The 15,229-nt window shown below is 44.4% G+C and overlaps 2 protein-coding genes across 15 annotated transcripts in view; one reads left to right on the forward strand and one right to left on the reverse strand.

Annotated features, from left to right (window-relative positions):
• Bet1l (Bet1 golgi vesicular membrane trafficking protein like) overlaps positions 1-15,229 on the reverse strand; it is a 73,632-nt gene that overhangs the window by 48,942 nt on the left and 9,461 nt on the right. The window lies entirely within an intron of this gene.
• On the forward strand, positions 13,672-15,134 carry Scgb1c1 (secretoglobin family 1C member 1). Of its 2 annotated transcripts, XM_087211430.1 has the most exons (3): positions 13,672-13,726; positions 14,143-14,339; positions 14,753-15,134. In XM_087211430.1, the coding sequence occupies exons 1-3, from the start codon at positions 13,672-13,674 to the stop codon at positions 14,783-14,785; spliced, it is 285 nt and encodes a 94-aa protein (XP_087067556.1). In that variant the 3' UTR covers positions 14,786-15,134. The 2 variants fall into 2 exon arrangements, with proteins under 2 accessions (XP_087067556.1, XP_087067555.1); XM_087211429.1 differs by having other exon boundaries at positions 14,143-15,134.

Genomic DNA, 15,229 nt, shown 5'->3' on the forward strand with positions numbered 1-15,229 from the left:
GATTGAAGATGCTATGAGAAAATGGACAGACATCCCCTGCTCCTGGGTAGGAAGGATTAATATAGTGAAAATGACCATACTTCCAAAACTGCTACATAGATTTAATGCAATTCCAATTGAGATCCCAGCAGCATACTTCATAGACCTAGAGAAAACAATCCAAAAATTCATTTGGAACAAGAAGAGACCCAGAATAGCAAAAGCAATTCTAGGTAACAGAGATATGGCAGGGGGTATCACAATCCCCAACCTGCAAGTATACTACAAAGCTACTGTGATAAAAACAGCATGGTGCTGGAAAAGACCTGAGGACCAGTGGAACAGATTAGAAGATCCAGAAACAATGCCAGACACACTCAACCATCTCATCTTCAATAAAGGAGCCAAAAACCCTCACTGGAGGAAAGATAGCTTCTTTAATAAATGGTGCTGGAAAAATTGGGCATCAACTTGCCAAAGATTAAAACTAGACCTATTATCTCTTGCCATGCACTAAACTAAAATCAAAATGGATTAAAGATCTAAATATTAAAATAGAAACTCTGAACCAGTTGGAACAGAGGTTAGGTAGAACCCTTGAAGACATCAGTGTAGGAGATGATTTTATGAACAAAACCTCAGTTGCCCGTGAACTAGCACAAAGAATCAACAAATGGGATCTCTTCTTATTAAAAGTCTTCTGCACAGCAAGAGAAACCACCAGCAGTGTGAAGAGACAACCCACAATGTGGGAAAAAATCTTCACCTGCTCTTCCTCAGACAAAGGTCTACTATCTCGAATCTATAAAGAACTTAAAAAGATCAGACCTCCCAAATTTAAAGACCCAATCCAAAAATGGGCATCTGAAATGAACAGACATTTCTCAGACAAAGAAGTAGAAATAGCAAACAAATACATGAAAAAATGTTCAACATCACTGGTCATTCGAGAGATGCAAATGAAAACAACGCTGAGATTCCACTTCACTCCAGAAAGAATGGCTGCTATCATAAAATCAACCAATAACAAATGCTGGTGGGGCTGTGGGGAAAGAGGAATGCTGCTCCATTGTTGGTGGGAGTATAGACTTGTACAAGTACTGTGGAAATCAGTATGGAGATACCTCAAAGAACTAGGACTGGAAGTCCCATTTGACCCCCCTATTCCACTGCTGGGGATCTTCCCCAAAGAATTAAAAGAATCATACCACAGTGATATATGTGCACCCATGTTCATAGCAGCACAGTTTGTAATAGCTAAAACTTGGAAACAGCCCAAATGCCCATCAACTGGAGACTGGATAAAGAAAATGTGGTTTTTTTATAAAATGGAGTACTACTCAGCCATAAAAAATGAGAAATTAGAAACATTTATAGCTAAGTGGATCCACATTGAGGCAATACTCTTAAGTGAAATAAATAGGACACACATGTGTAGACACCAAATAGTTTCTCTGGTGTGAGAAACTGAAAGTGTAAATAAGGACTAAATGTATAATAGGTAATGTGAAATAGGAAGAAAAGGGGCAAAGGGGAAGGAAGTGGGAGGGCTAGGGGAAAGGATAGAAGGGAATGGGATTAATATGAGAAAATGGAAAAATAGGAACAAAATCTTTGTAAATAGGGAGGACTGGAGGGGTTGAAGGGACAGCTGGGCAAGGGTGAAAAATAAGAACCAAGAGAGACTATGTAAAGGTGCAAATTTCCAATGATGAATGTCATTATATTGTATACCTAAAATGTACCAATGATTAGAATGAATAATCGATAATGTAAAATAGGAAGAAAAGATCCAAAGGGGTAGGGGTAGTGGGAGGCACAGGGGAAAGGAAAAATGATGAGAAATGGAAAAAATGGAAATAAAGTCTTTGTAAATAGGGAAAGGTGGAGGGGGTGAAGGGAGGGCTAGGAATGGGGAAAAAATAAGAACCAAGATGCATTATGTAAAGGTACAATTCCCAATGAGAAATGTAATTATGTTGTATACCTACAATGTACCAATAAAAGAATTTAATACAAAAAAAAAAGCAATGGCCAATGGTTGTGCTTTACTCGATCCTAAACATGTGTGGCATAAATAGTTTGATAATTTACAAGGAAAATAGCAAGTGCAAAATACCATGGAGAAATTTTCTTAGAGGGTTGGGACTGGAACTCATGAGAGATCATTTATAGCACAGGAAAAATAAAATGTTTCTGCCTGGAGAACTACGTAAAAAAAAATTTTTGGAGCACACTGGTGAGCTGACAGGTCAACTGGCAGGTACAGCATCCCAAAGACCTACTAAAACAACAAGAAAACCAAAATGATGTCAACTGTAACTGTGCCCTAGAAGAAAAGGACAGGAAAACAAAACATATTGCTATCAGTATAAGCAATACTTGTGTATGGAACATGCAATTTTCATGTGTGAAGACTCCCTTGGGTGTGACAGTTGAAGCAAAGATTTTTGTTGTAGAGTTCTATTGGTATTTTAATTGTAGTTCACATAGATTTTTATTCCTGATGTTATCTTCTAGGTTTTGTAAGCAAGTACATAGCTGATGTGAAAATGTTGATGTCTATTTTAAGCACTCATTACACATTTGATATTTTACTTTTTTGATATCTGATTTCCCTGCTAAGTGTATGTTGTAAAACATAGTAGGAAGCTCCTGACAAAACGGGAAGAGGAGAGAGGTGACAAGAATGTCCTGCCACATAGGATAGGAAAGCTAAGTACATGTGCTGTCAGTATAAGTGAGACATGTACATGGAGCATGCTGTTGTCACGTGTAAAGACTGCCTTGGGTGTGACAGTTGAAGCAAAGATTATTTCTGTGGTAGACTTTTGTTTGTATTTACAGTGGAGTTCACATAGGTTTTTATTTCTGATGTTATCTTTTAGGTTTTGTAAGCAAGTACACAGGTGATATGAAAATGATGATGTCTATTCTAAGCACTCGTTACACATTTGATGTTTTATTTGATCGATCTTATTTTCTTATTTAGGTGTGATAACTGAAGATTATTTTTTGTAGAGTGCTATTGGTATTTTCATTGTAATTCATATAGGAATTTACTTCTGATGTTAGGTTTTGGGGTTTTTTTGTTTTTTTTGGTTTTTTTGGTACCGGGAATTGAACCTGGGTCCTTGCGCTTGCAGAGCAGGCTGCGGAACCACTGGGCTAAATCCCCGGCCCATCTGATGTTAGGTTTTGTAAGCAGGTACACAGTTGATGTGAAAATGTTGATATATATTCTAAACACACAATACATATTAAAATTCAATACTTTGTGTCTATGCCTGGCCTAAGTGAGACCTTCACAAACTAACAGGACAAAGCAAACATGTTGCTTTCAGCAAATGACAGGCTGTGTCTCAGTAAACAGAAGAAAACGTCAGCTGGGTATGGTGCTGCATACCTGTAATCCCAGCTCTTGGAGGCTGAGGCAGAAAGAGTGCCACAAGTTTGAGGCCAGCCTGGCCTACACAATGAGTTCAAGGCTAGCCTGGGCTACATAGCAACCTCCCCAGCATCAAAAAGTCCAGAGATTGTCTACACACCTGTGCTGCCTGTCCTTAGACTGTCATAAATATTTCTTATGATCATAGCCCCCTTTTCAATACCTACATAAAACTAATCTCCTCCCAGTTAGCTGATAATGTCTCTCAATGTGAGTCCATCCACCCATGAACTGTCTCCCAGCTAGCTGTTGCTACTTCTCTCTCCCAATGTTAGTCCATCTACACATGGATATAATAAATGGCTTTTCCCAGCTAGCTACTAAAGTCTATCCCTGATTTTAGTCCTTGTTCACTGGAATAAACTTTTCTTTCTCCTCACAGAAGACTGTCTCTGAGTGAGTGGTTTTGAAGCAGGAAACTGTGAGGATCCCAGACAGAGCACCCAACATGAAGATAGGAGCAAAAAGCAGCTTTTAATCTTGGTGGCTCAGCGAGTGACTCCTGTCAGTCTTGAGAGCACTGAACAGAAGTTTGTTTTTCTTTATATAACTCTTTTTATATCTATGAGGCTTACTTTTGTTGGAGTTTTCCTGGGAATATAGCAAGCAGGATTTACACAAAGCAAAGCGGGGCAAAGTTCTGGAAGGACTTTAATGACAGATTACAGAAGTTGTCATGGTTACTCGGGTGCATTTTACAAAGAGCATTGTTACCCAGTTAACTCACAGTTGTCCAATAACACAGCTAACCTATAGTTGCCCAATTTCAACTGGAATGGAGGGTGTTATGGTTTGGGCCTAGATGTCCCCCCAAAGCCTCATGTGGTCATAGGCTTGATCTAGAGTGTGTGAAGGTGGAATTGATTCATAATGCAATTCTAGGCTCAAGGGCACTAGAATTAAGGATGTGAGTGCTACCTGCCCTAAGAAGTCTGAATAAGATAAAAGGGGCCGAGAGACACTGTTAACTCTCTTGCTACCTTTGCTTCCTTGTGTGTGCATGTTGTTTCTGCTCTGCCATGCCTGTTTGTCGTCCCTGCCTTGGAGTTGGCTGATTATGGACTGAAACCTCTAGGAACTGTAAGCCAAATAAACCCCTTTCCCTTTAACTTTGGGTGTCTGATATTTTGTCTTGGTAACAAGAGAAGAGTAACTAACACAGAGGGGTAATTTCCTCTCTGAGTTTCACAGATGCCATTTATAACACTTTATTTTATTGTTATTGATAGTTTATGTTCCTGTTAACTACACATTATATAATACAATAAGAACCTCCTGACAAAACAGCAAGACCAGTGAGATGAAAAGTATGTCCTACTGTTGTAGATAGGTATGTTAATTAGATATCTTGTAGGGAGTTAGACAGGGCTGGCCCTCGAGAAGCCAACATCGAGGACAGTCAAAGAGCCAACATGGAGAACAATCAAGACACATCCACTCCCAATGATGAATGTAACCGTATTTTATACCGAAAATGTACCAATAAAGTTAATGGGGAAAAAAAAAAGACACATCCACTGAAGGCCAACATTATAAAAGAAGAGAAATTATTACAACCTCGTGCTTCCCCTAGAGATGAACAGCAGTGATTGATATTCTAAACAGGTGTCAATCATCTGGGTGGTGGGCCAAGGACTTCACCCAGCCTTTCCAGGAAATATCCCTGGCCCACCCTTACTGAAAAGCCTTGTATGCTTGCTACATGACTTGCGCCCCCATTGGACCCCCATTTAATCAATATTACCTGGGTGACTGTACTTGTAATCTTATTGGTTGGTCATGGTTTTGCCCCACCTCATGCCCACCTTGTAATTTTACTCAATAACTAGAAATATAATTTTTTTCAGTCTAAGAAGTAGTATTAAAATGATCCTGCCATGGATTTAGCTCAGCTGCACCGCACCTGCCTCACCAAGGTCAGGTCCTGAGTTCAATTCCTGGTACAAAAAAAAGATCCTGCTTTGCATAGATGAGCCATTCACTGCTCATACACAATACAAGTATACATTGTGGGATGACCAAATCAGGGTAATCAGCATTTTCATCACCACAAATATTTATCATTTCTTTGTGGTAAGACTATTTTAAAATCGTCTCTTAGCTATTTTTAAATATATGGTACAATATTAACTCTAGTCACCTTGCTTTGCACTAGAATACCAGAGCTTCCTCCTCCTTGTCCAGCAGAAATGTTGGGTACAGTGACATTCTCTGTTTGTTCTTCCTCACCACACCTCTAATTCTTTGTCATAAAAACTCCTAGTTTCCCTCAGTGACTGACTGTTTAGAAAGAGGATGTCCACAATTATTTTTCTTTTCTCTCTGCTCTTGTCAGACTAGCAGAAAAGCCATTGTTTTATGAATATTCATTATCCTTCATATAGATCTTAGGGGCAGCTATTTAACATTGTTTCTGCTTCAGCCAATTGGCTTAGCAAGGTTTCCAGTATGGTCCTAGATCAATCATTTGGCTCTGTTCCTCTGAAAATAATCCCAAACAAGATAGATTTTTTTCAGGAAAATACTTTGGGCTGTATGTTAACTATCATCACTGTGACAAAAATACCTGAGTAAAACAACTTAAAGAAAGAAAGCTTATTTTCACTCACAGTTCCAAAGGTTCCAGTCTATAGTCAGCTGTCCCCATTGCTCTTAGGCCTGTAGTAAGACAGAACACCATGACGGGGAGAGTGTGGCAGAGCCAGAGCTCATGACAGCCAAGAATCAGAGAGAGAAAAATGAAGAGGAAGGAGTCAGAGATAGATACAGCACTCAAAGGTACGTCTCCCAGGACCCACTCCATTCAACTAGTGCCCCTTCTAAGTTTCTTTCACCAAATAGGGCATAAATTATGAATCCACCAATGGATTAATCCATCGGTGAAGTTGGAGCCCTCATGATCCAATCACTTCCCAAAAGCCCCACCTCTGAACACTGCTGCACTGGCCATAAGCCCTCAGCACAGCAGCCTCGGTAAGATATGCCAGATCCAAACCATAACAGGCTGTTTACAGAACCTTGTGGTTCTTGTGTGAATGTCTTAGAGTGGGTTGGAAATGCCAGAAAGAAAAGTTTTTTACTTCAGGACAGGGCTTTAGTGAAAGTTGGAAAAGGGATAAGAGTTGTGATGAGTGGGGGATAGTTTGGACGATCCAAGATATTTCTTTCCCTCTGTTTCAGAGGCCCTAAATACAGCATTCCTCTATATACTGTGACAAAGAGCAGTACATGCCAAAAGAGTTCTTTCAAACCTGATATAATGATAACTCCAATTTGTACTGCACCCCCAATCTATAACATGCTGATCAACTTCCAAAAGAGTATCTGACCATGTTGTTTACTTGTATGTGTCAAAGTTGTATTCAAGTTTTCTTTGCATCAGCTCTCCAGGACAATCCAAGAATGGAAGTATCATTTCTCAAGTTATATTTCATGGGACTCTAAGTCCTATGAGGTATTCTTTGTCAAAGTGAACCCATGTTCACATACAATTGCAGAAACTTGGAACTTTCCTTCTTGGGAACAAAAGAGAATGTTAAAAGCTTTGCTTTGTATTTTGTAAATTTTCTAGACTGTAACCTTTTTCACATTCCCCAGAATATCTGCTGGCAAAACCATCTAAGGAGGCACAAAGTTCCTTGCAAAATGTTTTAGGTAAAAGTGCACCTTCTACAATTTTCAATGACAATGACAATATATCCAGATTAAATGTTTAATTCAGTATTTTATGAGTCACCGCTCCACTCCTGTCCCCACTGGCTCCTTCCAGGATGTTTCCAAGGCTACCAGGAAATGGCCAAGTCACCCAAGAAGACCTGCTTATTGGTGGGCTTCTGATTCTCAAAGGCAGGAGTTTGGCCACAGGGGCAAGAGATGGCTGTGCAGCAGAGAGGCATGGGAAATCTGTTTCTGTATTCAAGGAGTGTCTGTCGCTAGCAGAGATCCACGGGTCTTCTTTACTTCTGTGTGTGTTTATGGTCTACTCTAGAAACTTACTGCTCAAAGGCAAAGCAGACAATTCTGCAGCCCATAGGCCCCCTCCTCTCTCTCTTCCCCTTGCCTTGCAGCTCCCAGTGCAGAGTTTCTGAAGGATTTGAATGGCCTTCTCAGTAGCTGCACTGACATGGGGAGGTGGGCAGGGAAGGGGAAGAAGGAGCAGCCTTCCTGGCTCCCCCAGGCCAGGGGTATCTCTGGAGAGACAGTCTGGTGAGGACTCTGCATGCCTATAATCCCAGCACTCAGGAGGCTGATGCAAGAGGATCACCAAAAGTTTGAGGCCAGCCTGGACTACATAGAGAGCACAAAGCCAGCTTGGACTACATAGAGAGATCCTGTCTAAAAAAACAACAAAGGAGGGCCAGGGATTCAACTCAGTGGCACCACACCTCCCTCACAAGTGAAAGGTCCTGAGTTGAATCCCTGGTGCAAAAAAATAAAAGAGAGAGACAGACCTGGGTGCCATGGGAGGCAGGGGTGGGGGGAGGCCCTCCAGGGGCCCAGAGCTCAACGGTCTTACTATCATGTGGGGAGTTCCCCAAAACAGCCACTAGCCAATGGCAAATGAGTGGTCCTCAAACGTCAGGGAATGTAAGCGCCATCAGAGAGCTTCTTCAGATGCAGATTTGATTGTACTTTCTATCTAGATGTCCCCCAAGAGCATCACATGTTCATAAGCAAGACTTTTAGAAAAAGATTGGGTGATACAGCTGACTTGCTGTTGGGATGGTGCCTGGCCAGAACAGGCAGGTCACTGGGGTGTGACCTAGAAGGATGTATCTTCCTCCCCTGCCCTTCTCTTCTCTCTCTGCTTCCTGTCCTCCATGACCTGAGCAGCTTTCCTCTTCCCAGGCCAAACCACCATACCCTCAACCATATAAGGGCTGAAACTTCTAAAACAGGAGCCAAAATAGATCTCTTCTCCTTTAAGTTGTGGGTGTCAGGTATTTTGCCCCTGCAATGAGGAAAATGATGAAGCCAGATTCCCAGGTCCTAGTCACAGAGATGATAAATACAGAGAATCAAGGCAGTAAATGGGAGGTTGTACACACTGATGGACCCCCCTGTCCTTCCTCACTCCCACCTTGAAACTTATATTTAGAGAGCTCTACTCCTAGTGTTGTTGAAAGATTAAGTATGTCCACTAAGATTGGGTTTACCTGTGAAGAAAAATGTCACGTCCCACCCCCACACACATATGAAGGAAGCTAACCAAGGCAGGGACACAGCTCTACCCTCAGAAGTGATCTGAGTTCCTTCTGTCTTCTGGCTCTACTGTCTTTACCACTTCCTCTTGGTGGTCCAAGGTAGCTGTCTTTGTTCCAGCCATCTGTCTGCATTTTATCCACTAAGAAGACAGCTAGAACAAAAATGAATGCATCATTGCTCTTTAAAAGTAATTCCTGGGCCAAGCACGGTGTTGCACACTTGTAATCCCAGCACTCTAGGAGTATGAGACAAATGAATCACAAGTTTGAACCTCACTTGGGCAACTTAGCAAGATCCTGTTGCAAAATAAAAAATAAAAAATGCTGGGTATACAGCTCAGTGTGAAGACCCCGGTTCAATCCCCAGTACCACAAACAACAAACCTTCCTGGAAGTCACATATACCACTTCACCTTACATCTGTACACCTATTTGGTCAGAACTTATTACATGGCTACCCCAATTGCAATGAACTATGGGTAATACATTCTTTATTCAAAAGCAGCCAAAGTCAGGGTTAAAGAAGAAAGAATAGATATTGGGGGTCCAGGGTTAAACCAGCAGGGCATGCCCAGGATCAATGACAATGGCCCAGGTAGGGCAGAGGAATCTCCCCTTTTCAGGGGAAAGACTCAACAAGGGTCCCAATCACTGAAACACTGGTGAAAGAGTGCCTCAGAGCCTTGAAGCATCGAAGACACTGCTTGAAAATGGGTAAATCTGTGGCACAGGAAGCAGCTCAGACACCACAGATCCATGTATCAAGGAACTGGCAAGTGAAATAGAAGACAACTCACAGAACACGTAAATCTAGCAGAATATTTCCCACTGCAATTTGATTGATAGTTATTGATAACATCCCAATTCTTTCAGCATGTGTGATTTGAAGATTATGGTGATTTGAAAGGAGAGATTTACTTTTAGCTTCACTGCCAATGAAACTCCCAGCTCTGAACCATATAAAACTATGCAGCATTACATTGCCAAATAGATGTGGTTGAAGGTTAGGTTTTGTGTTCTAATGGCACAGCTACAATGAAAGGAAAATTCTTGAGCAGTTTCCTCAATAATAAGACTGTAAGTCAGTCACTTCTTTCTTCTTGAAGGAAATGTTACAGCCTTGCTGTTACAGAAGTGTCAGCTGATGCAAACTGCATACTCAAAGATAAAGTAGGATCATGACTTCCATAGAAACTAATGCCTTAATCTTTTTCTCTTTTGGTACTAGGGATCAAACTTGAGACCTTGTGCGTGCGAAGCAGGCATCAGAACCACTGAGCTAAATCCCTGGCCCCTTAATCTTGACATGAACTCTTTAGTGATAATATGGAAGCTACCTGAAAACAACTGCTAGTACATTTTTAAATATGATGGTTATCAAGACAAGAAGTTCTATTAAGAAAATTCAGGGCCAGATTTAGCTCAGTGGTTCCACAGCCTGCCTCGCAAGCACAAGGACCCAAGTTCCATCCCCGGTACCAAAAAAAAGATTTTCCTAAATTGTACCAATAAAATAAAATTTTTAAAAAAGAAAAAGAACCTATAAAAAAAAAAAAAAGAAAATTCAACTACCAGGGCCAGGGATTTAGCTCAGTGGTTCCACTGCCTACCTTGCAAACACAAGGTCCCAAGTTTGATCCTCAGTACCCAAAAAAAAAAGAAAAGAAAAGAAAATTCAACTACAGATTGAACTTGTAATGATTCTGTAAGAAAAAAAGTCAGTTTTGTCCCAACTCATTAACAATATTAATTAGACAGCCTGACTTATTTGGCTCATATCTTCAGTATTTTAATAATCTTAACACTTCCATGTACAAATGGAATGCAAAGTTTTTCTTTTTCTTTTTTTTTGCAAAGTGTTTTTCATTGAAGTAGACAAGTTCACAGGACACAAACAAATGTTAGAAAACTAGTCAGAACTTGTGCAGATTATAATTCATTCCATAGTTGAACAAGTATATTATAGTTGCACATCAGTAAAAATATAACCAGATAACATAAATTGATAGAACAGCTTGCCTTTAGTTTCCATCCAAAAAAGATCCATGTATAGAAAGTCAGTGGATCCTAAATCCATCCACCCCTTCCTCTGATCTGCTGGTGCCCCTCATTAGCCAAACCCAACCTGAAACACAAGATTCAAACACTCATGATAAAACAAGAGTGAAGGGAGGGAAGGAGCCACATGGAGTCCCCATACTGTGTTGAGGCTTTTGTGCTACTTTAAGTGGGTATGGGGTAGCATAAGTACATGCTGATGAGAAGGGCCCAGGACAGAAGTTGGTGCTACAGAAAGATGAGACAAAGTCTCCAATTAGAGGGAAGTAACAAAATGTTGTGACAAGAGGATTGGCGATCAATCAATGTGAAGACATGCCCCTTCACAGCTCTGTACTGGAGATTGAACACAGGGCCTTCACACTGAGCTACATCTGCTCCCTGTTTTGGGTTTTTTTGTGGGTTTTTTTTTTTTTTTCGGTACCAGGGATCAATCCCTTTTTTGTTTTGATACAAGGTCTTGCTAATTTGCTAATTTGCCCAGGGTGGGCTTGAGCTCACAATCTTGCCTCGGCCTCCCAGGATGCTGGAATTACAGGCATGAAACCACCATGCCTGGTTGATGGATCATCTCTTATAACATGAGGAAATATAAAAAAGATGCTTCCAAAGAAATGCAGGGAAAAATAAAGGCAGATAGCAAGCTTGGCGATGAGTTTGCATGGTATTTTTATTACTTCCATGTCTCAGTGAAATGAGATCCAAAGCAGGGAGAGGGAGGAGAGGGAGGAGAGGGAGGAGAGGGAAGAGAGGGAGAGAGAGAGACAGAGACATAGAGACAGACAGAGAGAGACAGACACAGACAGAGAGAGACAGAGACAGACAGAGACAGAGAGAGGAGACAGAGAAAGAGACAAAGAGAGACAGAGACAGAGAGAGAGACAGACAGAGACAGAGAGACAGAGACAGAGAGACAGAGAGAGGAGAGAGAGAGAGAGAGAGTCAGTCCAGGCAATATATCAAGGAACCATCTCCAGGGTGTGAGAAGACACCACTGAGGAAATCTACAGAAGTGCAGCACTTAAAAACCCATCCAAGGTTGTAGTCTTTTAGAGAGGGTGGCCAGGTGATTTGGGTACCAGGACAGACTGACTTTTTCTGGAGAAACAAGGGAGGGGAGGCAGAAGGGGAGAGATGAAGCAGGGTGTGACTGCCTTGACTGTCTAACAAATGAGATATGGGTTTGGAACTGTGATCCCAAACAACTGCTGGCCTCAGGCACTCAAGAGAGCAAGCCCAGAGATGAGGTCAGAGAGGGTGCTTGACATGAAAATGGGGGGGGGGGGGCAGTAAAAGAATTCTCCAACCTTGCTGCAGTGACCAAAGCAGGCAGACTGGGCCAAGGCTGAGGGTATGGAGTGTTAGATGAGTTATGTGGATAATGGAATTACTAGAAATGATACCAGAGGAGTGAGCAGAGATACAGTGGAGATACAGTGGTGTTCTGTGATCCATGTGTTCAGAGATCCATGGCTGCCAGTGACAGGAAGGGCCACAGGTGCAATACTGAACAGCATGTGTTGCTCCAAGGCTGGGACTGAGGAAGCAGAAAAACAGCAAAGTGGATGCCAAAAAGAGAAGCCATCTGCAGTCCTCAAGGGGGATGACAGAGAGAAAAGGGAAAAATGCTAGGTCAGAAAGTCTCTGACAGGGCTGGGGATTTAGCTCAGCAGTTCTGCCGCCTGCCTCGCAAGCGCAAGGTCCTGAGTTCGATCCCTGGTATCAGAAAAAAGCAGTCTCTGACAGAACCAGGTCCACATGTTGGAATCTTCCAGAGGGTCTGAGAACCACAGGTGTCCAGGCGCAAGCCCTGGGGATCCTGCAGCATTGGGCCTAACAAGGGCAGACTCCAGAGCCAGCGCTCAGGCCTCCCCAAGTGCCTCCATAGCAGAGGGGTGGACCAGTGCCGCTGGGCAGGTCTCGCTCACAGGGTCTGTTACAGATGGCTTCATTACGCACCATTTCTCCTGCATTTTTGGAATGATATGTATAAGGAGATTGTATCTATGGACTGAATTTTATGCTAGCAAAGGGGTTAGGGAACATTTGCTACAAACAGGGATCTTGAAGGTGAGAACAAGTGACGTCAGGGACTGTGCTCCAGGGCACAGAGCAGGCTTTGGGGTCTGTGTCCAGCCAGAGTGAAGAGGGTCAGCAGGCCAGACAAGGACTTGGACACAATGAGGTTTGCTCTGGTGGTACAAGGGTAAATTTGGGTTGGGCAGCTCTGAACAGACACACTATGGGAGCTGGCCAGGTTCCTATAGGGGCTACCAGCCGCCAGATGGCAGCAGAGGACAGGTAAGGGGCCAGGTCACAGTGGGAGTGCTGGAATCAAGCCCCTCAGAAACAACTGTTCTAGGACGCTTTGGCTTAGGGGCCAGGTGTCCCCACCTGTTTTACTGTAATATGCCCTGAGACTGGCACCTGTCTAGCTAGCCACTGAGGAAGGATTTGTCACCCACGGCCCTTCCTCATTTCCTGCTGTGACCAGGCCCCAGGCAATATAGCTCTTCACAAACTCTCAGGCCACATTCCCTGCCCTAAACACTGTTGCCTGCTTCGGGCCTCCTGTGGCGCTGGCCCCCCACGCCTCTGTCCCCTTCCCTCTTGCCACTCCATCTGAGCAGTGTGGAGGGAAGATGCCAACCCCTAGAGGGGAGACACAGCACTATGGCCTCAAGGCCTAGCATGACTAGAGGTCTTTGGGTCTGGCCCCACCGCCCCACTTCATGCAATACACAGGGACCCTCGCCTGCGTTCCTGACACTCCTACTCACCCCGACTCATTTGCTAACAGCCTGTGCATTGTGTCTGTGCTGCTGTCCCAAGCCTAATACTGCTTGGCACCCAGTGGATGTGCCTGGCCCCAGCTCACCTGCCAGGTCCTGATGGATAGGACAGGCCCGCCCCCGGGCAAGGTGCCACCTGCTCAGACATAAAAGCCTGGTGTCTGCCTAGGTAGTTTCTGAGACTGCCACTATGAAGGGGAGCGGCAGCCTCCTGCTAGTGACCCTCGCTGTGCTCTGTGCCTGTGGTAAGTCTGGGCCAGGTTTCCAGCACATTTAGAGCCAGGGGCCTGGGGTACAGTGGATACCACTCGCCTTCCTCACAGATCACCCACGGAAGAGCAGACAGTGCTAAGCCAGTCCCCACCCAGGCTCCCAGCCCATTATCACCCCTTCCAGTTCAACCCAGCACGACCCCACTCTCTGAGCCCTAGCTGAGTCCAGCTTCACATCAGGGAAGGAGGTGGCCCCTTAACAGAGCTCGGCTTTCCTTCCCTGCTGAGGCCAGGAACAGAGTGGAAATTGGATGCTGAGATCAGGGGCGGTGGGGAGGGACCTGTGGCATGTAGGGCTGTACTGTTAGGGAGGAGGATATGGTGAAGACCACAGAGCTTAGAGGTCAGGGGTGGGCCCTGTCCCGGTGTCACTTTCCTTTGCAACACAGGGCTGGCCGCAGAGGACAACAATGAATTCTTCATGGAATTCCTCCAAACACTGCTGGTTGGAAGCCCAGAGGAGCTCTATGATGGGCCGCTTGGCAAGTACAATGTCAACCAGGGTGCCAAGGAGGCGCTGACAGAGCTCAAGTCCTGCATTGATGGTCTGCAGCCCACGCACAAGGCGGATCTGGTCGAGTTGCTGGTACTGGGGCCAGGGAACCCTTTCCCTCAAGGCCTAAAATCCTTCCAAGACCTGCCCAACACATGGTTCCTAGTCACCAGTCCAAGGCAGCACCCCACAGCCTATCTCCCACAGATACCAAGGTCAGGTGGATACCCCAGACCTTTGTACCCATAGAGAAGCCCCCCGGGCCCTTTGATGTGCTCCCTGCCCAGCCAGTGGGTCATGACCTACACAAGCATGTGTACACACATGTACATGCAGGTGCACCCATGAAAACATGCATGTACATGCTTCCTAGCCGCTGGGGAGTATGTCAGAATGAGCCCACACCCATCTCTCCCAGAGGGGGCCCTGGCTGTCTGACTCAGGAAGCAGTGGCTCTCTGGTTATTGGTCACCAGCTTTCTGGGCCCACACACATCTGCCTTCCAGGAGCAAGTGCTGGGCAGTGAGGATGACGCCTGAGTGGACCTCAGACATGGACCCCGACACCACAGGACCAGCCACACCAGCACCCCTGGACGTGCTGCCCATGGCTGATTCCCTATGAGTAAACTGACCCTCAAACTGTTCGACCAATAAAGCCTCCTGCAGCCTAGGCACTGGCTCCTGTTTCTCCCCTAACACAGAGACACACAAAAGGCCACCTAGAGCACAATCAGGGGCACACCCAAACAAACAGACTCAGGTGTGTGGATCAGACACAAGAGGCCCACCCAGAGGGATGCACAGCAGCAGGCTCACATGATCCCAACAGGACCCCAGGAGACACCATGTGGCAAGTGATGGAGCACAGAACCGGGAAGGCATCAGGTAGAGAGAGGTCTGGGCAATGGAGCCAGGGAGAGCAGAGCTCAGAAAGAGGAAATGTCCAGGGCTGGGTGGGGAGGGACACTTCCCAAACTATCT

This window comes from Heterocephalus glaber, unplaced genomic scaffold (genome assembly GCF_053883595.1).
Source record: "Heterocephalus glaber isolate CG9 unplaced genomic scaffold, H.glaber_assembly_v1.0 deba00001428, whole genome shotgun sequence".
Lineage (NCBI taxonomy): Eukaryota > Metazoa > Chordata > Mammalia > Rodentia > Bathyergidae > Heterocephalus > Heterocephalus glaber.